The 24,105-nt window shown below is 37.8% G+C and overlaps 2 protein-coding genes across 14 annotated transcripts in view; both read left to right on the top strand.

Annotated features, from left to right (window-relative positions):
- LOC135222681 (protein tweety-like) overlaps positions 1–24,105 on the top strand; it is a 241,845-nt gene that overhangs the window by 109,664 nt on the left and 108,076 nt on the right. For 2 of the 13 annotated variants that reach the window (XM_064260849.1, XM_064260851.1), the window contains one exon: positions 15,682–15,729. The exons of the other annotated variants lie outside the window; for them this stretch is intronic. The gene's annotated coding sequence lies outside the window, so the exon portion shown is untranslated. The remainder of the gene's footprint in view (positions 1–15,681; positions 15,730–24,105) is intronic. 13 annotated transcript variants of the gene reach the window in all.
- LOC135223054 (spore coat protein SP65-like) overlaps positions 1–24,105 on the top strand; it is a 130,316-nt gene that overhangs the window by 91,623 nt on the left and 14,588 nt on the right. The window contains exon 3 of the mRNA XM_064261562.1: positions 15,682–15,729. Coding sequence (XP_064117632.1) covers positions 15,682–15,729 — 48 coding nt within the window. The remainder of the gene's footprint in view (positions 1–15,681; positions 15,730–24,105) is intronic.

Here is a 24,105-nt window from a genome sequence, read left to right on the forward strand (position 1 = left end):
CTCACGCGTCAAATCGAAGACGACAGCGGTGAAATGATACAAACCTCAAAAAGTTAAAGATGATGTTAATGCAACCTATTGACCAGATGGCCTTGAGGCATTCTTTTCAAACTTTGAAATTTTACGGTTGACGGAGATGCACTTAATCCTGTCCAAGTTCGTAAATGACGGGAAACTGTTATTGTCTTTAGAAAATAACGTATAGGTAACTTAACTCATATCTTTTTGGTTTGGTTCTTCAGTGTGGATTTGTTGTTAGCTCAGTGAGTAGAGCTTGAGGGTGAACTCCAGTGAAACAAAAATGACATCGAGGGATTAATCTTTCACCATGAATTCCCTTCATCATCGTTCAGTGCTCTTTTGTAGCTCTGTAATTGAGGATTCCGAGTATTTGGCAGCAGGTGTTACAGTTGACTTTAAACGTTGGGCTATTCGTTATTTAAAAATGCGCCCTGTATTGCTAGCAGAGTTCGGAAGAATTCATAAATCGACCTTTTTCTACCTAGAGAATCATAATGATATAGTCACCTAGAGATCTATTGTCTTCATGCTTCCAGCTTCCATGCTTCCAGCTTCCAGGCCCCTTTATCTGTTCGAAGTGGGGGTCAACCTCATTTCAAAAAGGGACGTTCCAGTATCATCCTCATTGTGCGACATTCTGGAATTGAGTTCCAGCATTCTTATTCTGCTAAGATGCCACGATGCCCTGCTGTTGTCCATGATCCTAATTCCTGTAGATCCATCTAGTCTAAAACTGGATCTGGTATCTGATCAGTGTTACGCATGTTTGTGTTTTTAAGTTTATGGCTGCATATGTATTAATTTCGTCTTTGCTCTCTCTCTCTCTCTCTCTCTCTCTCTCTCTCTCTCTCTCTCTCTATATATATATATATATATATAATATTATATACATATATATATATATATATATAGATATAATATATATATATATATATATATATATATAGATATATAATATATAAATATATAATTATATATAATAATATATATATATATATATATTATATATATATGTGTGTGTGTGTGTATGTGTGTGTGTGTGTGTGTGTGTGTGTGTGTGCGTGTGTGTGTATAATAATGCACTTAATTTTGCTTAGTTCTCGTCTTCCATTTTTCCCCACCTGATTAACTGTAGACGTCTGGTAGGCAAGTTAATGATTGAAACGACTTGCCCTTTAAGAGTGAGAGGAAAGTTTGACGGACGAACGTAAAGAACCACAAGCAGTTTTGGCATGTGTCGGGGCGGGAGCACATAGTTGCGCATGCGCGAAACCGTTCGGGTGAATGTGAATTTTTCAATCTATATTTGTAGGTGTTTTCTCCTCTGTTGGTGCGGATCGTTTGCAGGTAATATTTCAGAGTTGTAAGCCGAATCTGAAGGGGGATTTGAATGTGAAAGAGACGATTTAGAAACCATTACAAGGGATCCAACCCGCGATTGAGTTCCGAGTGTTTGTTAGCGTTTGTTTGAGTTTGTTTGCAGATTTTGAACGTCGCCAAGAACGGGGGACACGTCGCCCAATCCTGTGGGTTAGTCCGAAGGAGATGGTTTCCTACAATGGAGGAATACTGTGTTGCATTTCTTAGTAGTGTTTGTGGTTATTTAATTATTTAATGGAATTCTTCAACTTTAATAAGGTTAAGATTAATCCATAAACATGCGAAAGGTGTTGAACACCGCCAATATAGAAAAAAAACTTAATTAGTTTGAGCATAATGTATGGAAATGGACTTCTACGCGCGTGTGCACACAAACAATTGTGTGAGTGTATCTGAACACACAATTGTGTGAGTGTATCAGAACGTGTGTGTGTTTATGCGTATGCACGTATGCGTGTATTTGTAAGTATGAGTATATGCACGTACAAAACACTTGCCTAAGTCCAATTACTTGCACATCTGACTATAAAAAATTAGTTTTCACAGGTTTTGACGCTTCATGGACTGACCTCCACTTGACGTGGAATGAATGTTGGGAGTTATGAATCATTTCTCCCTTCAGCATTTGATGCACTACATCTCTTTAATTGCTCTGCCGTGGCAATGGAGTGACCTCTCGGAATTCTCCGAAATAAATTGAAATAGTTTTCTCTTTACTTTCGGATATATTTCTCGCTGCTACATCCGCTTTACATTCCACCGACGTAAAGAGGAGGTATTACGGGGCGGACGGATTAACTTGTTCATTACCAGGTGTTATGAACTGCAGCGTCCGATGTCTCTCTTATTTAAACGCGATGGAAATCTATTTGTAAAATGGCCGGATGGAGATGAATTGCCAGCGCTAATTGCCTTGACATCGTTAGATTGCTGACAGTAATTGCATGCGTCGCTGAATTACTATTTGCAATTCAGGTCGTAGCCTGTACTCTGTTAGGTCATTTGGCGTCGTTCTAAGTATTGTTATGGAGAGAGAGAGAGAGAGACCAGAGAGAAATGGACGGAGAGAGAGAGGAGAGAGAGAGAGAGAGAGAGAGAGAGAGAGAGAGAGAGAACGCTTGGTATATCAGCTTCCGTTCGCCTTTATGTGAATTTTTTCGAATAAGCTCACTCCCGGATTATGCATTTATGTGAATTTCAATTTTCATATCAAACGATTCGCAACAACAAACATGTAATAAGGGAGGTGTTGTATTACCATACGCATCCAAGCTTTTTTTTTAGCAAATGCATACATATTCCGGCGATTCGTGGACCTCTTTGTGACCTAGATTTCTAAAATCCGTTGCGAGTTCCAAGAATTGTATTTATTTCTTTGTTTCTTGACTTGTTTTCTGTGTTAGGTGTGGTTAGGTCGTTAGCCATAGAAGTCACACTTTTCTAGTATCCTGACTGTTGTGATGGGGTATGTATGTGTATGTTGGGGCGGGGGGTTGCGTTTGATAGCCGCCCCCGCCCCCCTCCAACCCCACCTCCACACACGCACACACATGCACACGCACAGAAAGAATTGCCTACCTAGCCTGGAGATATGACGGTATTTTTCCTTCCGCTTGGAGAGATTCGAACTTGCTTCGTGCGAATATAGAGTCCAAATTCCCGTAAGGGGGTGGTGCCGTCAGTGCATCTCAGGCGGTGCACTGTAGGCATTACTTGCAGTTCGTTGAATCATCCCTTCGGCCCCTAGCTGCAACTACTTTCATTCCTTTCACTCTGTTTATGTTCACGTTCTTCCATTTACTTTCCACCCTCTCCGAACAGTTGTTTCATAGTGCAGTTGCAAGGTTTGGCTCCTGTTACACCTTTCAAACCTTTACTCTCCGTTTCCGTTTCAGCGCTGAATGACCTCATCGGTCCCAAAGCTTGGTCTTTGTCCTAAATTTCATATTCCATTTCATATTCCAACATACACCGCTGAAATAGCCAAGGGAGGCATTATTCAGATAAGGGTTCCTTCTTCCGTTCTTTTTTTTTCTTTTGTTTATTTATTTAAGTGGCTAATAGACAGATTAGCACAAGGAACGTCAGAATAAAAAAAACGAAAAAAGAATTGTCATAGCGGTTGTAGGGTAACCAGAAAGTCACAACTTTAAATTTTAATGATATGTGTACTTTGAACAGCTGTTCGATTCAGCTGCCCTTGTGCCAGCACAGAGTCTTCCTCAGTGGGCAACCCTCGCTGTTGTTGCTTTGAAGTAAAGTTTTTTATATATATATAAAATAATCGTGAATAACAACAGCAACCTTAGCTGTAAGAGAAGTCAAGATATGGCCAACCAAGAACGATACGTATCCGGAACTAATTATATTCAGGCTCATGCGCACCACAAGGGCCAACTCCAGTTCCCGGAGTTCAAGGGCTCTTGGTGGCCATTCGAGTACCGCGTGTACCCTTGGAATTGCATCTTGCAGGCCCCTGAATTCGGCCCGAGAATATTCTTTCCATAATCCGGTTTTGCTTTGATGCCATTCCGGGATGCTGCTAGCGGTTTGTTTGACTTGCACGCATGCACAGAAGTCATTTTTGCACGTATACTCTGTTGCATATCTTGCATTACAGTTCATTTGAAGTCTTGTTATAGAGTGCAAGTGCATGGCTGTAACTAATGCCAGTAGTTGCTTCATAATTCTTCGAGAATGGAATGTTTCATTATTCGTTATTACTATTAATTTTGACAGCGGCTTTGGCTTGCGTTCTTCGCTGTCGACATTTGATAGTAATCGACTTACGACTAATTTTTCACGGTAATACACGTATTGATATTTTGCTCTCTCTCTCTCTCTCTCTCTCTCTCTCTCTCTCTCTCTCTCAGGGGTAGTGCTGCCAGTGCCCCTTCGGCCCCTAACTGCAACTTCTCAATTCTTTTACTGTACCTCCGTTCATATTCTTTCTTCCATCTGACTTTCCACCCTCTCTAAAAATTGTTTCCTAGTATAACTGCGAGGGTTTCCTCCTGTTACACCTTCCAAAGCTTCTTAATCCTGTCAATTTCCTTTTTAACTATGAATGACCTCATAGGTCCCGGCGCTTGGCCTTTGACCTAAATTCTATGTTCTATTCATTTTCTCTTTTCAATCGAAAATTAGTATCAGTGACACATATATATGTCCATGAATATCATGCAGGAAGCGGCAAACCTCATATACGCGGAGTGTACGAATTATGGAAGCAGCGAGCATCGTGGATCCGGTGATAAAAGGGCCTTTTGAATTCTCCATAAGGCTCCGTTTGCATTTGCAACAGGTCCATTTGAATAAGAGCCCGATGCTGGAAGTGCGTTCGCCTCAACTTCATCAGAGGAGCAGCACTTGGTTATCGGTTCAGGGAAAACAATTCCATTCCTCTCTTTTGCCGAGACAACGCGACAATGCCGGAATGGAATTTCTCGTGGCTGGGTCCATTAAATTAGGGTGGGCTCTTTTTTTTTTTTCCATCTGCGTTGATAATGTTTGGCTTGGTATTATGAGTTCCTCTCTCTCTCTCTCTCTCTCTCTCTCTCTCTCTCTCTCTCTCTCTGTCTGGCCGCTTGAGGATTTTTTTCGGCTTCTGTTAGACTTACGTCTTCCAAGAGGCTGGCCGCCACTACATTCGGTCTAAAGGACACAGCTTTTCATGGTCGAAACTTATACCTTTTGTCTTACTTATGATCCATATAAAAAGGCCTGCGTGACCTATTCTTTCGACTACCATGTAATATATGTTAATGTTAATGTTTAATGGCTGTGGCCTTGTGTCAACTAACCAGAAAGTGTGATTTGAACGCCAAGTGAAATGATAATCATCAAATGCCAATACGACCGAAAACAGTGAGTGTTTGTTTTTATTTCACTGTCTGACTCAGTTAACGTAAATTTTTAACATTGGACCTTAATGAGGACCAGGGGTGTGGTCACTGGTACACTGTTACTGTTATGGTCACCTCACATGGAAATCGTGTGTGAGGTTTTCTTGTTTTGTGAATGCAGCTCTACTTACTAAATTAAGAATTGCATCACGCTGGTGCAAATTAGCACTTTAAAGCGCTTTGAAACTGGAAGCTCTTCATAACCTTTTTCAATTATAGGTGAATGGAAAGGTTTAAAAAAAATATATGTGTATCTTAAGTGAAGTCGGAAGAAAAAGTGAACTTACTGAATAGCGTGAAAAAAAATCTATTCTGGATGACTTTAAATTACATTTTTATTTTATGTAGTTTTATTTATTTATTTATATTCCTGTTGAAGAGAATTTGTCAGCTTTTAGACCGTGTAAACCTCAGTTACACAATCTGGTGTCCCTACTTGTTTATTTACCGTGTGCCAGTCGGGTAAGCCATATACATCTTACAGAATGGGATCTCCTGTCCGTGCTCTGGGCTTTAGTATTTGGCTTAACGAACGATTCTCTCTCTCTCTCTCTCTCTCTCTCTCTCTCTCTCTCTCTCTCTCTCTCTCTCTATTCATTGCTTAGAATGACATGCAGGTTATTTTTACGTCTCGTGAGACACACTGATGTCCAAATAAGTTCTGTGATGATGCATCTATATTCACGAGAATTTCACTTACGATTCTCTATTTAGTGACATCAGACTTGAGCAAATCTTATTAGTTATAAGCCTCATCAAAGCATATCTTATTTAAAAAAAAAAAATTACCGTTCATGCAAGCTCGTTCAAAGGGAAAACCAGCGCCTCAGTGGCGTGATCGGTTTGGTCTTGGCCTGCCACTTCGGCGGCCGCGAGTTCGATTCTCGGCCATTCCATTGAGGGGTCAGAGATGTGTATTTCTGGTGATAGAAGTTCACTCTTGACATGGTTCGGAAGTCACGTAAAGCCGTTGGTCCCGTTGCTGAATAACCGCTGGTTCCATGCAACGTAAAAACACAATACAAACAAACAGACAAAGCGAATATCATATAAAAAGCTCCTCGAAGTTTATTATTTACAGTTGAACATATAATTAATGTTATCATTCACAAAGCTTTCAGGAGTTTGATGTATCAAAATTTTTTAAAGAGTTTTTAGGGCAAAGTTCGTCCTTAGCATTTTGCAACAGTCTGTGTATAAAAAGAGTCTAGCCACGCGGACAAACTTCAGGAAGCCTGTCTTAACATATAAAGGAAACCTCCAACAAACGTCTGCCTGATTTTATGGTAATGTAGCTAACTCTGCTTCCGGCTTCTGTTTTTCCTGTTTACGCCAAAAGAATTATCAGTTGCTTCCTTTGGAGACATATTCTTCCTTTTCTTTTCTTCTATTGTTTCTTTGTTCTGGCTCTGAGAAGGATATATATTTCCCCTGCCCAGTCGGCGTTCGTATATGAAATTAACACAAATGATAGTTTCTAATCTATACAGAAACGTCGATCCAAGTCATTTCTGTGTACTGATACGTATGGATTACTGCTTGTAAATGCTGTAAATAACACAGTGAAAGATATTCAGCTAGATATTTACTAGAAGTATACTACAGAAATGCTGCTTATATCGCAGATAATTGCATTATATAAATATCAGACCGTTCAATGAACACAGCAAATTACAACATGGGTAAATACTATCAAAATAATACATTACGACTGAGCATCTAAGTCTATTCCTCGAAGGGGGGTGGTGCCGTCAGTGCACCTCATTCGGTGCAATGTAGGCATTACTTAAGGTTCTTTGCAGCGTCCCTTTGGCCCCTAGCTGCAACTACTTTCATTTCTCTTACTGTACCTCCGTTCATATTCTCTTTCTTCCATCTTACTTTTAACCCTCTCCCAACAATTGTTTCATAGTGCAACTGCTTTGAGGTTTTCCTCTTGTTACACTTTTCAAACCTTTTACTGTCAATTTCCGTTTCAGCCCTGAGTGGTCTTAGTTGCCCCAGTGCTTGGCATAATGCCAAATATCTATATCTAAATAAAAACGTCTTAGTATATCGACCATTTCCCATAAACCAGAAATTTATGATACTTTGATATATCATACATAAGAATTATTTGGCTGAACATCTTAGTATTTCCATAGACCAGGAGAGATATCAAATAGGAGTGCAGCCTGGCAGGGCCCCTATTGTAGATTCACATCAACCGTGCATTTGATGTCTAGGCCAGTCCCTTACGACGCTCCTGACTGGCTGTTGATAAGCCAATCACAGGGCTGGAAACTCTCAGTCTCTCTCGAGAGTTCACATGGTTAGGATGCATGTTCCACCTCTCCTGAGGGATACTTTTGAAAGACATATCCCTCAAGAGAGGAGGAACATGCATCCTACCCATGTGAACTCTCTCTCGAGAGTGTGAGTTTCCAGCCCTGTGATTGGCTTATCAACAGGCACTCATGAGCGTCGTAAGGGACTGGCCTAGACATCTGAATCTACTATAGGAACTGTGTACGAACAAACGAGTCAATTAAAGCTACAACAAAGTTACTGCTGAGTTAACTCGAAAACAGCCGAGCATCTCAGGCAATAAAAAAAAGTCTGGGGACGACGGAATTAAATTACGACTTAAAAGAAAAAGTACACCTCGCCACAGGGGAAAAAGGAGAGCATTTTATAACCGTGATCATAGATAAGGCTTAAAAGAAATTAGGTGTGACGGTGTACTGGTCAAATAAGGGACAGTACTTTGTATGATGTAATTTTTATTATGTACAAATTCTCATGGAGAAGGCCAATGTAGTCTTTAACTTAGTGCCAAGTTTCAGCGATGCAGAATACTCATATGAGACACATAAACCAGAGTATAGGTAAAGTACAGGCATAACTATATATATATATTATATATATATATATATATAGATATATATATATATATATATATAAATATGTATATATCTACTATATATATATATATATAGTATATATATATCAATTTATATATATATATACATAATACATACATAATAGATGTTCCGTCATACAATGTGAATGTACCCTCATTTGACCAGTACACCGTCACATCCTAATTTCTTTTAAGCCTTATTTATAATTACGGTATATATATATATATATATATATATATATATATATATATATATATATATATATATATATACATACATACATATACATATACGCAAAAACATACGATTAAGGTAGTATTATACCCTCTCTCAGCTTTACGAAATTCGACAAATCTCACAGTACTAATGCTAAATGAAATTCTACAACAGTCTTACAGTGACAGTAAAGTTTATAATAATGGAGGGAAAACAGAAGCGAATGGAGATGTCCATCTTTTTTGATGGAACAAAATCCTCATCAAAATCACAATCTGTGATCTGGCTTATTGCGTAGCTGAAAAAACCGAACAAATAATTATTTGACGATTTCCTCAGATCTTTTAACCTCTCCGGTCATTGACGTCTTTGTGTGATACTCCAAGATACATAAATCACCTCCCCCTAATCGGCACAGTCACTATTTTTGCACGTAAGCAAATGACAGTTTTTATTTTATCCACCCCCCTTTTTTTTTACAAGTTAGTATCTCAGCCGCTCCCTGTATTCACTGAATTCCCAAAGATAAACGGATCTGTTGTTGTAACTCGTATAATTTTTTTTTAGATAAATTCAAGGAGAAATTCCATGGAATATCTAGACTACATATTGTGAAGTGAGACGGTCAATAAATTCTTCACTTAAATTGTCATTTATCAATTATTGCAGACTATTTGACAGTTCTGGGAAATTTCACTCGCGCTCTAGTGCTCAAATAAACCCCCCGTAGGGAGGTAGTGCCGTCAGTGCACCTTATGCGGTGCACTGTAGGTATTACTTAAGGTTCTTTGCAGCGTGCCTTTGGCCCCTAGCTGCAACCCCTTTCGTTCCTTTTACTGTACCTCTTTTCATAGTCTCTTTCTTCCATCGTACTTTCCACCCTCTCCTAACAATTGCTTCATACTGCAACTGCGAAGTCTTCCTCCTGTTACACCTATCAACCCTTTTACGATCAGTTTCCATTTCAGCGCCGAATGGCCTCATTAGGTCCCATGGCCTTTGGCCTTATTTCCCTATTCAATTCAATTCAAATCAAAATAAACCCTACGTTTTTCATGCACTTTTAAGCACTGAAGTCTGCGGAGGGAGACACTCGACTTTCATTTCTCTGATTCTGACGAGCAGCCGTTGCAGTGAGACAGAGTACATACTGATTGATTCAAGTTACAAGTTTATAACCTTCCTACCTGATTTTTTTAAAGCTTTATACTTTTTCCCTTGATACACGCTCATTGAGAACAACAAAAATATACCCATGTGACCCCTTTGTTTGATGACGAATGTGATGTTATCAGTGGGCATGATAAAATAAAAACTATTAATTGTTCACTATTCATTAAAATAGAGGAAATCGACAGGGATTACCTGGGAGAGAGAGAGAGAGAGAAGAGAGGAATGCAGACGAGACGAGGACGAGAAGAAGCGAGAGAGAGAGAGAGATTGAGAGAGACAGTTGTCAGTTCAGCTGGCGTATTTTGAATGACCTGGTTCGCAAGATTTTCTGTTCCATACTGACAGGTTTTTGTTTCGATAAAATTTGTAATTGCTGATAATACGGAACTATGCATTCTATGAAGAAATTTGGGATTATCGAGGTACTGTAACAAAATATATTCCTTATAAAAAGTTAATTTCTGTACGGATATGATGTTAGCTTTGAATTTGTATCAAATATGTTAATTTTACTCTGCCAGCCTTTTGTGTGTGTATCGTGTTTTCAAAGTTAGTTTTAAACATAACTTATTCCATGACCATGCAGACTACATAACATAAATAAAGTAGGAACAAGGTAATGTTTTACGAATGAATGAATTCTCTCTCTCTCTCTCTCTCTCTCTCTCTCTCTCTCTCTCTCTCTCTCTCTCTCTCTCTCTCTCTCCTATTTTAGGAATGAATGAATCTCTCTCTCTCTCTCTCTCTCTCTCTCTCTCTCTCTCTCTCTCTCTCTCATATTTTAGGAATGAATGAATCGCTCTCTCTCTCTCTCTCTCTCTCCTCTCTCTTCTCTCTCTCTCTCTCTCTCTCTCTCACAGTTGCTCTTCCTGAATCGGTCTCCCAACCTTAGAAAGAAAACTGTGGAGTGACAAACCCGTTTCCCCTCGTTTTTGGTCGAGTGAATGCTCAGAGAAACATAAACATTTGACGAAGGTGAGGGTAATCATACATTTTCATGCTTTAATTGAGAATTTTCTGCTATTATAATGCAAGGAAAAATGTCCAGTCTCTGAATAGCTCAGGCTCTTTGTTACAATTTACATTAGGTCCCCCATCCATCCCCCCTCTTTTTTTTGCGCTTCAGGTTTCATTGTGCTAATTATTTTTGAAAAAAAAAAAATGCTAATCATTCGGTCTTCCTGCCTTACGTCCCAATAATACTTTCCAAGATTCGATATCTTATTTTAGAGCATAATTTGCCAAATCAAGTTTACCTGAGGAAATCTTGCAACATTTTTATTCTGATTTTATTTTTATTTGTTTTAACTCAGGCGCGGGTGAAGAAATTTTAGCTATACGAAAATACACTACATTAAGAGTTGCAGTGTCAGCAGAATAATAACAAAACATGGAGAAATTGAATTATCACTCAAAACAAGTGTGCTATAGATCTTCAGTCCCTTATGCTGGATTTGTATTAGTTACATAAATTCTAAATCTCCCTTAAATACCTTCACACTCACATACATACATCATACATACATACATACATACATACACAAAGAATAATTAAATTGACGTCTTCACTTTAAAGATGAGTCCCTAGGTCTCTCTCTCTCTCTCTCTCTCTCTCTCTCTCTCTCTCTCTCTCTCTCTCTCTCTCTCGTTCTTTGTTGCCGAATACGACTCACAAAGGGCAATCAAGGTTGAGCCCCTATTTCTGGCATTCAATCATCTCCAATAATGCATGATGGTTGGGGCATTGCCTTTGATGAGTCTTTTGTCCCTAAGGACAGCTAGCCATTAGTATTTGACCTGTTGATTCGCCTCTCTCTCTCTCTCTCTCTCTCTCTCTCTCTCTCTCTCTCTCTCTCTCAGTGCCCATAATTACGGAGATCGAATGTTTGACTACAACACTTTGTTTTCATGAACACCACACGGAACACACACAACAACACAGCACAACCAGCACACACATATCATATAATATACTATAATTATATATATATATATATGTGATCTACAGCAACGTGTGTGTGTTGGTGTGTGTGTGTGTGCAAAATACGAACGCTCGACGTGCAGCTCATTCCAAGAAAATCCCTTTCGGGACTCCGTCCTTTTTGGAAAATGAAAAGAACAAACGGCCCGCACTTGCCCATACACATCAGGGAAATAGCCGTAGCAAATCTTTAACGACCTCACGCTTCAATCACAATGATTAATAATTATATGCTTGGTATATTATATATATATATTATATATATATATATATAATATACTATGAATATAATATTAATATTAGGAATAAATTTTCAGGAATTAATTTGGTTTAATAAAACGTTTCAAACGAGAAAATGTGCGACGAGAATCTAATTCTTTCAACATATGCTAAGACATCTTGCGCCTATTTTAATAAAATACTTCATGTACTTGTTGTTGTTCCTCTCCTCCTCCGTCCTCCTCGCTCCCTGCCTCCTCACTCCTCCTCCTTTGACGCATGTTCGTTTTACCTTTCCACTTCATGACCTTGTTACTGCCTTGCATGCGCGCCGTCCACGTCCTTTGTTAGTGATTTTGCATCGTTCTTTGTGTTAATGATTTCCACGATAGAGATAAACAGAATGCGAAGATGATTTCCTAGCGAAAGTCTTTGCATCACACCCGCAACAAATTCCTACCGAACATACCCAAACACGGGCTGGGTAAACGGTTTCCACATTTCAAGTTCTACGGGAGAATGATGAAACCACGTTATCTGTAGGGATAAGTTTTGGCTGTGCATCACCTTAAGAAAATATTGTTTGTGAAGAACGATCTTTTTTTTTGTTTTTTTTTTTTTGCCTTTTTCTATTTATTAGGTCTCTTCTGTCCTTTTCCTTTTTAGTGGATGTTTCAAGTGTGGCCGCACCAAGTGTTTGTTTTGTTTTCTCTTGGGTTCTTTCAACGCCTCAACGGCCACGCCCAGGCTAAAACCAAAGGTTTTAATTTATTCCAGAGGAGTTAAAGAAAAAACGCATAATATTAACGTTATAGGCCCACACATCTTGAATATTAATTACGAGCATGATAGATGCAAAGAAAAACACTACGTGACTCTGTGACCAATGATTTATGAATGATGCAGTTAATTTATCAACAGAATTTTGTATCACAAGAACCAATGGATATCAGCAGAGAACTAAAGGGGCATTTATTTCACATTAGAATTGACAGTATTAATGAAATATTTTAGTGGTCGCCTTTTAAAGTAACGTTTGTCTTCCACAGTGCCGTTTTCAATCTGGAATTCAATGTGGAATTGGCCAGTTATTTAATATATACCACCAATGTAACCGATTCTTTTCCGGCTGTGGCAAAATGTATTTCTGTATATTGACCGTCAGTCATTTATTTATTGTATACACATATATCTCTCCTGCGTCATAATACCCTTAACAATTGTGCGAACGATAATTAAATTTTGCGCTTCCAGTTTTCAGCTTTTTTTCATTGATATTCAATTGAGATAAAACTGTGTTAAATTTTGGTTTACATTATTCATCATCCACCCATGTTTATGCTGTTGGTTCATTTGTCTCTGAAGCGAACCCGATCAAACTGGTGAGTGGCAGCAAATAGTAGGTACCTATCCATTCCATTTGATTTTCATTCGTGCAGCCAAAAACAGTGATTGGAGGAAAAAAAATAACCTGTAGGTTCAAGGTTAAATAATCAAAATATAAACTATTATTTTTCTGCACGGCTGTAGGTGAATCCCCATTTCAAAATCATTTTAGATGAACAAATTAATCGCCACCGCCCTGCGGAAGTCGAGAAACAGAATGTGAATGGGTACCAGCTTCGGGGCCTTTCAAAACTAAGTATATTTATATGATATATATACTATAAGGTATAATATATAGGTAATACTTATAGTATATAATATATTATGATTTATATATATTTAATATATATTATATTATATTAGCTATATATATAGTAGTGTAAATATATATGTTGTGTGTGTGTGTCGTATAGATAGGACATGATCTGTACGTTTGCACATTATATAAATTCATGCATATAATATTATGGATAATACTTACCACCGCCATACCAACATAATATATCACCAACTTCTTCCTTCAAGAAATGATATCCAAAGTTGGGGGAGAACTATAGGGCTGGGTTTCACTTAAGGTAGACTCGTTTGGGTGAGGCCCTGGTGGCCTACCGAAGACGCGTGGGTTTGGGCGGCCGCATGATTGGGCTGGGATTCGAGCTTCTTACCTTCTTTTTTTGTTTTTTTTTTTTTTTTTTTTTGCTGTAAGTACCGACCAATTTTTTAGTTTCTCTTTGTGAAGGTTGATCCTTGGGCAGACAAGGGGATATGCCTGCCGTCCTGTCGCCTTTAACATGTACAGTACATGAAACAGAACTGGCTTCGTTTTGTCTGTGTAATCTCTTGGTATTGGTGCCTATAGAATCCTGTTATTGGGGGAAGCAAGACATCTTATTTTTTTAAAAAACATCTCGGCAATATGTTTTTTTAAGGGATAAGGAAGATAATATATAGGGCGTCAGCTTTGTAAAGCGAGATGACAGAATAATTTTATTTCGTTTTCCTTAATATGTAGTTTTTTAGGAAACAGACTTCCTGATATTTTAAATTTAATTAATAAGAATTTTTTAAAAAATCCTTCCTTTGTTACTTTTTTTTTTTTGTAATTCATCCTGATAGGTAACTTTTTTTGGAGCTTGTTTTATTATTTCTGTTAGTTTAGTTTCTTTACCGGGTTAACTCCAAATGTACGGTAAAAAAATTCGGTCCTATAAACCTATAAAAAAAAAAAAAAAGGCACACCTTTACAGATAATTTTACATAAAAACAAATACAAAGGACCTTCGTTCGCATTTAGCAGCAAGAAGTAAATTTTCTTGTTGATTCAGGAAGGCAGATGTTCCATAATTGTTCGACAATAGAACACTTTTTGGTGAAAATGATAAATGTTAAATTTTCCTACTTAGTGCAGCGACTACGGTAAACCTTTCCAAATTTTTTTTCATAATATTCTCATGTTTATTGACTGGATGGAGCTCTGGGTCTTAATGGAACTGGACTCATATTATATTCTAGCCAAGCTTTCTGAATTATAGTTTATTGATATAATGATCCGTAGTTGATTTTTACGAAGCATAAGAAGAGTCGTGCATTGACTGAAATTCTATAAATGTTTTCCGGAACTGAAAAGCATTAAAAGCAAATGAATGAATCTCTCTCTCTCTCTCTCTCTCTCTCTCTCTCTCTCTCTCTCTCTCTCTGATAGGTTTATGTGAAATTAAGTGCAAATGGTATAAAAATAGGATATTTGTTAAAGTAACGAATGATGAACAAGTGAGTGAATCTCTCTCTCTCTCTCTCTCTCTCTCTCTCTCTCTATTAATAGGCTTCTTCAAAAAGAAAGAAAAGAACAAGGAAAAATTCTGTTTGCTCTATCGAGCACTGTATTGAGAATACATTTAGGAGTTTCCAAATGTATTTTGAAATCAGAAAAAGAGCTAAAATATTAATTACTCGTTCTCATGATGAATAATGTTGTACCGTACACGCAATCATCCAACCCACAATTTTACAGAATAAATTCCCTCTATTTAACCAGACAAAATATTTAATGCTTAAGTAGAAACTGCTCTGAAATATAATGCTTTAATCTTTTAAGCTCCGTATGAATTTGAAGCAAAAACTATGGTCTCTATTTTTTTCCTCTATGAAATTATTAATCTCATCATTTTTAACATTATAAGTATACTTCTGTAGGTTCCAAAATGTTATTTTCGTATATCTGTCTTCGTGTTTTAATAGCATTTGAAGGTCCTTTTTTCGCCTTCTTCTTTGTTCAATATTATGTGACAGTTTCTAAAATTACTATATAATGCTTCTCTGTCTCCCATTTAAAATAGTACATAAAGTTTCAATATGAAATTAGTATATAATGTTTCCTTGTATAATTGGTGTATAATGTTTCAGTCTATAACTAGCATATAATGTTTCTATGTAAAATTAACGTCGTGTATGATGTTTCCTTATCAAATTATTACATAAATGTTTCTGTTTTTTCCAGGTAATTTTCATGGTCACTGGTGCTAAAGAATTGCAGTTTGGACACCAGGTGAGTGTACCGGTAATTATCCCAGTATCTTATGCTTATGAACGGGTCTCGTTTAATATGAGTCATAAGAAGTATCAGGTGCAAGGAGAGAGAGAGAGAGAGAGAGAGAGAGAGAGAGAGAGAGAGAGAGAGAGAATCCTATTGCCAAGTGGACGCAAAGACGTATTGACTTACTGTCAGAAACGAACCGTACCCAGACGGGCAGACCTTTTGAGTTAATTTACGAATGGGTGGACATAGTGATTGTTATCGGAAAGCTTCTACTACTACTTGTGTACTTAACGATTTCGTCGTCGATAAAGCAGCTGTTGTGGTCCTTTGAAAAACAAGAGCGTCAATGACAGCGTCACTCTCAGCGGCAAAAAGCGCAGGGACTTCTGCGACTTAAACATTTCCCCTTTAAGGATATGCTGACCTCTCACCGACCCCCCCTTCCCCTACTCTCTCTCTCTCTCTCTCTCTCTCTCTCTAGCTCTCTCTCTCTCCTTTCTTGTTTAGCCAATCACAATGTCTGAAGGTGGTCTAGGAAATAAAAGGGCCAGAAGTTTTCCTCTGAAGATCAGGTCATTTTGGAAAATCTCTTCTGGAATGTGAAGGTTTGATTGCTCTTGCATATAAGACCGAAAGTCATTTATCGATGGGAAGTCTTACTAACGTAAAATATTCGCTGATGAAGAAAGCAGCTTGCACGCGACTTTTCATTAGAATCCATGCTGCCCCTTCATTTCCTGCTGAAGAGTCTTGGTTATTCTTTCCTTTCATTTCCTGAAGACATGGAAGGGTCAGGTTACATTATTTCCTTTCGGCTCTGTGTGTGTGTGTGTGTCTGTATTTTTACATATTAGGATTTCCAGTTAAATTTAGATACTTTCAGGCACGTCCGACCCGAGGAAATTTTCAAGGCGTGATTATTATTTCCAGTACTACCACAAACGGAATGAAAAGCGCCTCAGTGGCGTGGTTGATATGGTGTTCGCGTTCCTCCTTGATGGTCGCGGGTGTTCGATTCTCGGCCATTCCATTGAGGAGTGAGAGATGTGTATTTCTGGTGATAGAAGTTCACTCTCGACGTGGTTCGGAAGTCACGTTAAGCCGTTGGTCCCGTTGCTGAATAACCACTGGTCCATGGAACGTTAAAAGCACCATACAAAAAAAAACAATGAAACACATCAGTATTTTCACATTGTTTTTCGAGACGGCAATCCCCGCTCCCTCTTGTTTCCCTGCAGCAGAGTTGTGCAGCCTAATACAGTAGTGGATGTAATACAGTAGTAGATGTAATTGCTCAACACAGCCTGGCTTCTAAACCATCGCTGGCAGGAGTAATTCATGAGGGACTGGAGTAGAGATTTTGTTTCAGCGTATAGGCAAAAGAGGGCGATTCCATTCCACACCAGAACACGCCGTTGGCCTCCCAGGCTTTAATTATTACATTTGGACTTGTCCCCCTTTTCACTGTGGGTAGGGAGAGGAAACTGAGTGTGCTTAGCTTTGGCAATTCTTCTCTAATTTCCTACGTTTTTTTTTTTTTCTCCCTTGTTTGAGTACTTGATCACGTACCATAGGGGACCAAAGTTTTTGCGTTTTACTTGATCGTTAGTTGCTTTTACATTCTCTCTCTCTCTCTCTCTCTCTCTCTCTCTCTCTCTCTCTCTCTCTCTCTGCATGTGCGGTTTGTTAAAATTATTATAAGGCAAGGGTGCAACCCTAGTTGAAAAAGCGGAATGCTGCAGGCTCAGTGGCCCTAATAGGGAGAGCATCCCAGTGCAGAAAAAGAAATGAAAAAAGAATAATAAAAAAGATTAAGAAAAAAGCGAAAACTTAAAAATATAATAAGGTAAAATAGATAAGACAAACTGCAGTGAGACTCGTAACATTTTGTTCAACAAAACAGTATCTACAAAAAGTCTGAACTTTTTGAAATTCCAGCGATCCAGCGCAATGAGCCAAATGAAAAATGAACATGGAAAAGTTGTCGTTCATTTCTTTTTAAATGACCGTCATTGACTGCGAAACAAACTTTGCTGCCAGATTCTGAATAGTCGACAAACAGCGCTGTTTTTCTCTTCATGGACTTGTGAAAAATAACTACTTGTCAGTAATAGAGAGCTTATTCTCCATCGTTACGATTAATATTGAAAATTCTGACATCCTTTAACTACAGTATATATATATATATATATATATATATATATATATATATATATATATATATATATATATATATATATATGTGTGTGTGTGTGTGTGTGTGTGTGTGTTTTATATATATATATATATATATATATATATATATATATATATATATATATATATATATATATATACATATATACACGTGTATAAATCATCCCTCTATTTTGGCAGGGTAGGCAAATCCTGAATGTGACCATTAGATTAATACGCTCGCCTTCTTGACGGATAACTCCCAAAATTCAAACGGGTTTAGAGTGGTTGCAGTCACTGATAGGTTAGTCTGTCTACTCCTGGTGACAGGTCATTACTTACCTGTGCTGGTAGGAGGTCAGGCCTCTAATTAACGTCACTGGCAGCGGTGCTGAAAAGGTATGAGTGTCTCGAAACCTAAATCTTGAAAAGTTTTAAAAGAGATGTAATTGTGAGGAGACGCCTGACGACTGTAGTGCCTCAGATTATTATTATTATTATTATTATTATTATTATTATTATTATTATTATTATTATTATTATCCAGAAGATGATCCTTAAGGGAAATACAGAAAAAGATCTCTTATTCAAAGTGAGTTTTTTTTTTTAATCGATTAATGGGAGACACTGCCTACTACCAAGACTACTCGATTTTATCCGTTGAAAAATAACCTCGTCTTCTCCATTAGTGTCATCAGCGATATTATATTTAAATGTTTACATATTACTCGTCTGTTCGTTTCTTTAAAGTAAAGTTAATTGTTGCTAATTCTTACGCCCCAGTTGATTTTGCAGATCTCTTGTTATTCCTTCTGAAATTGGCAGTATCACCTTTTCGATTTGTTTTTCTTACGTCAAGTGGTTTGATATTCCTTTACTTTGTATTAGATAATATATCAATGTTGGTGCGCCCATATCCTTTGATGTACTTACATACTTATGTTTACTCATATGCCTGAGATTAGAAATGTAAATACCGTAATTCCTATCGTTCCCTTACACTTTTCCGTAAGTTGCTGATGATTGCAATAAGGTGTCGAAATTATAGTTGGGCTTCCTTTATAGCTACTATTACTGCACTATCACGATTATTTATATAATAACTGTCTGTTTGCATCTTAACAAAAGGTCTCATTCTATTGTGGGAGCTTCAATTATTTAGGAAAATGCATGAGAAATAGTTTTATAACTCATTCTTTACGGTAATTACCGTTGTATCGTGACCTTAGTGCTTTCACTGTTTACATTTTAAGCCTTATTCATTTGAGTATCTTGATCACTCACAAATTCAAACATTTGAGTAATCCGGTAAGATAATTTGACATTTTTGTCAAATTAGGCTCCGTTTCAGTGGATGAACACTAAGTAAGGCAACTGAAATTCGTAAAGGATTTCTCAGGTTGAAAAGAAAGCAACAACCAAGTAACTTTCAGATTCTCATCTTTAAGAAACTCAGGGCGAGAAGGCGGTCGTGCAACTCCTTCTTTAAGGAGGAGAATAAGAGGAGTCATGATTTCATGATTTTTAATGAGAATTCAAAGATTATCTTCTGTTAGAAATGAAGCAGACAAGCAATCACGCCTTTCCTATTCACAAAGGATTCTCATAGTGTGATTTGGTGCGCGGCTTTAGGTTATGCAATGTGTGATTGATAATTACTATCTGCGGAACCCGTAGGGGGGTAGTGCCGTTAGTGCACCTCATGCGGCGCACTGTAGCCATTACTTAAGGTTCATTGCGGCGTGTCTTCGGCCCCTAGCTGCAACCCCTTTCGTTCCCTTTACTGTACCTCCTTTCATCTTCTCTTTCTTCCATCTTACTTTCCAGCCTCTCTTAATAATTAATTCATAGTGCAACAATGAGGTTTTCCTCCTGTTACACCTTTCAAACCTTTTACTGTCAATTTCCGTTTCAGCGCTGCATGACTTCATAGGTCCCAGTGCTTGGCCTTTGGCCTGTATTCTATATATATATATATATATATATATATATATATATATATTATATATATATATATATATATATATATATATATATATATATATATATATACTATTTGCGGATTAAAATAGGATTCTTTCCTTTAGGAGAGGAGGGAGAGAATTAACTTGTATACGAACTTCTTGGAAGGAGAGGCTGTCAGTATGAAGAGGATTATCTTGAAAGCGCAGGATTTGGATTAGGTAATCAGTCTCATGTTTTGGAACAAAGTTTTACGTAATTTAATAGTAAGACTTCAAATCCTTTCTGATTTGTTAATTAAAAGGTATACCAATGAAACGAACTTTTATTTAAAATATAGAACTAACTTTCGTCTTTACAATGGAAACTGGAAATTGAACGCGTTGATTCTATCTGGGGGAAAATATAAATGAAGGATCAACATTATAGCCCTGGGAATTAAAGGAGCGTTCGTTTGTTAAAGAGTAATTTTGAGAGTGAGAGAGGACGCTTTTATGTATTTGTTTATTTAGTTTTTAAATTGGTCTCTGAAAGCCAAGACAGCTTCATAGAATGATACGTGTTACTTTTTATTATAGGGTATTCGCGTAGTGTCAATAACGAATGACTGCGTATGATTTATCTGAAAGATTTCACATTTTGAAAATACTCAACTAAAACAATATTTTCCCACATAAAATAAATGATCCATGAGAAAACTTGAAAGAGATTTCCTCTCCATGTAAATTAGACAAGAATACCTGATATTTATTCCTTAAAGTAAATTGACAACGCTCTGCCATAGGTTGCGTTCGAAAAAAATACTTTAATATCGGATGAAGAACATAGCGGTTTTATGGAAAATGCAATATCCAAAATCCATCCAAGTAGCACCTGCCAAGACACCTCTTCTTATCTTAGTACTGCCTTTGGAAAGTTATCAGCCATCTCGAGAATGCTCATGTCCTTCAGCGTTTCTTAATCTCCGCTCAGATTCGGAATTCTCCTCGCTTCCGTATTCCCAGGTGCTTATAATCTTTTATTCAAGAGGTGGGTTATCACGTCTTTCTATGTAAGTTTCCATTCTTTTTCACTCTTTTTTTTATTTTTATCTGTATTTATTTGGGGTGGGGGTGGGGTGGGGGGGGGGGAGGGAGGGAATGAATGTATTAGTAGTCCGTCCACATGTCGTTTGTAATTATGACAGACAATTCATTATCAAGTGGTCAGAGAAAAAGAACTTTGAAAAAAATTGATGTAACAGAAGAAGACAATTCATTCTTTAAAGCGGTCGATATCTAACGTCATATGAGCGCTTGATAGCGTAATATATCCCCGATTAGGAATGGCCTTTCGGTTTTAAGGAAAGAAGTAGACAATTTATCATCCTTGCCGGTTCTAATGTCCTTTTACCCATGAAATACTGCCGCCGATAAATTACGGGCCCTCGCAACCCAGCCAAAATGACCAACATGGTGAAAAGCCTGCGTGCTTGCGCTCGTGAATTATGGTTCCTACTTTGAACTTGTGGTTTAAGCTTGCAGTCATGATATTGTGCCAACTCGACCTATGTTCTGTGATGCAGATGCAACTCGCATTACACCAAAGTTTACAGATATAACGCAACAAATACAGTCGACCATTTAATTTATGTAATATGAGTTATGAATGATACCGATGAAGACAGTCTTCGACAGACGGAAGTAAATTATAACAGCTTTTAAGACTGCGCCTTTTGGTAAAAGAACAAAACACTGTTTTAAATATTGAGGAATTGACATTTCAATATAAATTTCTAATTTTGGTTAGATTTGCACATCTTAAACACATGAAGGTGAAAGAAGATGAAACTCACATTTCTTAACAGGGAGATGCTCCTTCTCCTCCCTCTTGCATGGTTGGTTCTCCACGGAATAATACCCTTTTCGGTTCACAATTAGAGGGGATTACCATATTCATGTCTAGGGAAGCAGTTGGCACCGTTTGGGTCTCGAGTAGATTGGATTATATCTGTTGCATGATGGGTGAGGTGAAAGAAATGACTCGCATTTCAACGGTCTGTTCTCTCGTGGCTGACCTCGGTTTTCATATTGAAATGAAGAGATAAGAAAAAATATTGTCGTTTTTTCATTTTTGCCGTTTTAATAACTGTTTTTTTTAATTTTACTTTTTTTTTTCAAAAAATCACCATAATCATTAAAGAAAACGAAAAGATAGAGAACTTGTGGCTTTCTTACATGTGGCATTTTTGAATAAGGAAATGAATATACTTGCATAATAAAAACCCACAATTATATTGTTTTTTGAACGTGAATGCAATTTGTTCGAAAGTCTTAGCTTTTGCCTTTTCCGTAGTAATACAACTTACTATATAATTGCGGATCATTATTACACAAACTGTTTTTCACGAGACTGCGAATTTCTTTGCATTACTCAGATAGATTCACGATCCTGATGAATTGAGACATCTCTCCCCACTGAACTACATGGGGAAACAAACACGGAAGTCAGCATGGATGTAAAATTGGGTGGGGGTGGATGGAGGAGGAGGAGGAGGAGGAGGAGGAACAGGCGGGGGCTGTGGAAAAAAGACCCTGTGATAGCAGATTTGCATCGCGGCAGGGTCCCCGAAAATGCCAATGGCGCCTAAAAGGGGGAAGTGGAAACGGTTGAGGAATGCTAACTGGAGCGGAAATAGAGGAGGAAGCAACAAGGGTCTGAAATGCCAAAAAGAGGGGACGTGAACGATGCTTGCAAAAGAAGAAGAAGAAGAAGAAGAAAGAACCTCGAGGAAAAACGCCTGGTTGCATATTATGACGGACGTGACGCCTTAATTTTAGAACAGTCAAGTAGGGGTGAGATGCCCTTATACAGAGAAAGTTACAGAGAGAGGTTGTAGAGATTTTTGTAAGAATGCCATGATAATGTTTTATTCACTGGCTATATATATATATATATATATATATATATATATATATATATATATATATATATATATATATATATGTATATATATAGTTGTGTGTATGTATATAGTTATAACCAGGAAGGAGATAGAGGAGAGAGATGGGAAGAGACAGAGAGAGAGAGAGGAGAGGAGAGAGTGGAGAGAGAGAGAGACGAGAGAGAGAGAGGTAAACGGAAGTTAATGTTACACACGTTTAACGTGAGTCTTTATTCTGATCTTTGATTAAGTGTATTGACGTCAAAAGGAAGAACTTGTCCTACTCATTAAAATATTACATTCATTAAATGTTTAATTGGATGCATTTATCACCTTACTCAGAGACTTGACAGACGGGCGGATTTCAAAAATGGATGAAGTGACAATAACGAATATTGTTTTGCATTCACGCATTTTAATATTCAAAACTGCTGTGAACAGATATTTGAAAATAAGTTTTCTGTACCTCATGACAACCCCTTTTAAAAAAGGGCCAATAAAATAAAACATATGAATAAGTCATAAGAATCGAATTGTTATTTGGGGAAATCGTGATTGGCCCGAAACAGGTTCACGTAAGGTACATCCGATAGAGGTTTCTTTCCCGTTGGGAAACGAAAGCAGAATTTACGGATGAAATACTTATTGCTACTTGAAGTCTCTGCGGGCGTTCGCTTTCCGCCCTGCAATGGTTATAGCTTCTCGAGGGAGGCTCGGTTATGGCCCTCCTGAGAATCCTGAAGGAGTGGTTCTTGCAGTTCGTCCTCAAACTGAAGGGGAAACAACGTATGAGTTTCCCCCATCTGCCCTGAAGCTGAAACAAATCGTGAGTTCCTCCCTGACGCCTTAAAATTGTTTGATATGTCAAGTTTCGAGTATGTGTGCAGTTCCTCGCTGGACGAGTGGTTTTCGTGCACGGCTACCAATCCGGTGGTACGAAGTTCGAATTCCGGCTCGGCCAACGCGGAACCAGAGGAATTTATTTCTGGTGATAGAAATTCATTTCTCGATATAGTGTGGTTCGGATACCACAATAACCTGTAGGTCCTGTTGGGTTCCTAGCCGCGTAAAAATATCTAATCCTTCGGGCCAGCCCTAGGAGAGCAGTTAATCAGCTCAGTGGTCTGATTAAACTAAGATATACTTAACTTATGGGTGCAGCTGCATTGGTTGCAAGTCAGATATTGGTCAGCAAACTGATTTTTAAATTAACTTTCAAGCTACTGTGGTTAAAGATATTTGCTCACTTATGCTATACAGGTGAGTGCCACTTTTTATAAAATAGTCTAAAAATATACAGGTGTTGCTTATTCATACAGGGGAAA

Source organism: Macrobrachium nipponense, chromosome 8, assembly GCF_015104395.2.
Source record: "Macrobrachium nipponense isolate FS-2020 chromosome 8, ASM1510439v2, whole genome shotgun sequence".
NCBI classification, from domain to species: domain Eukaryota; kingdom Metazoa; phylum Arthropoda; class Malacostraca; order Decapoda; family Palaemonidae; genus Macrobrachium; species Macrobrachium nipponense.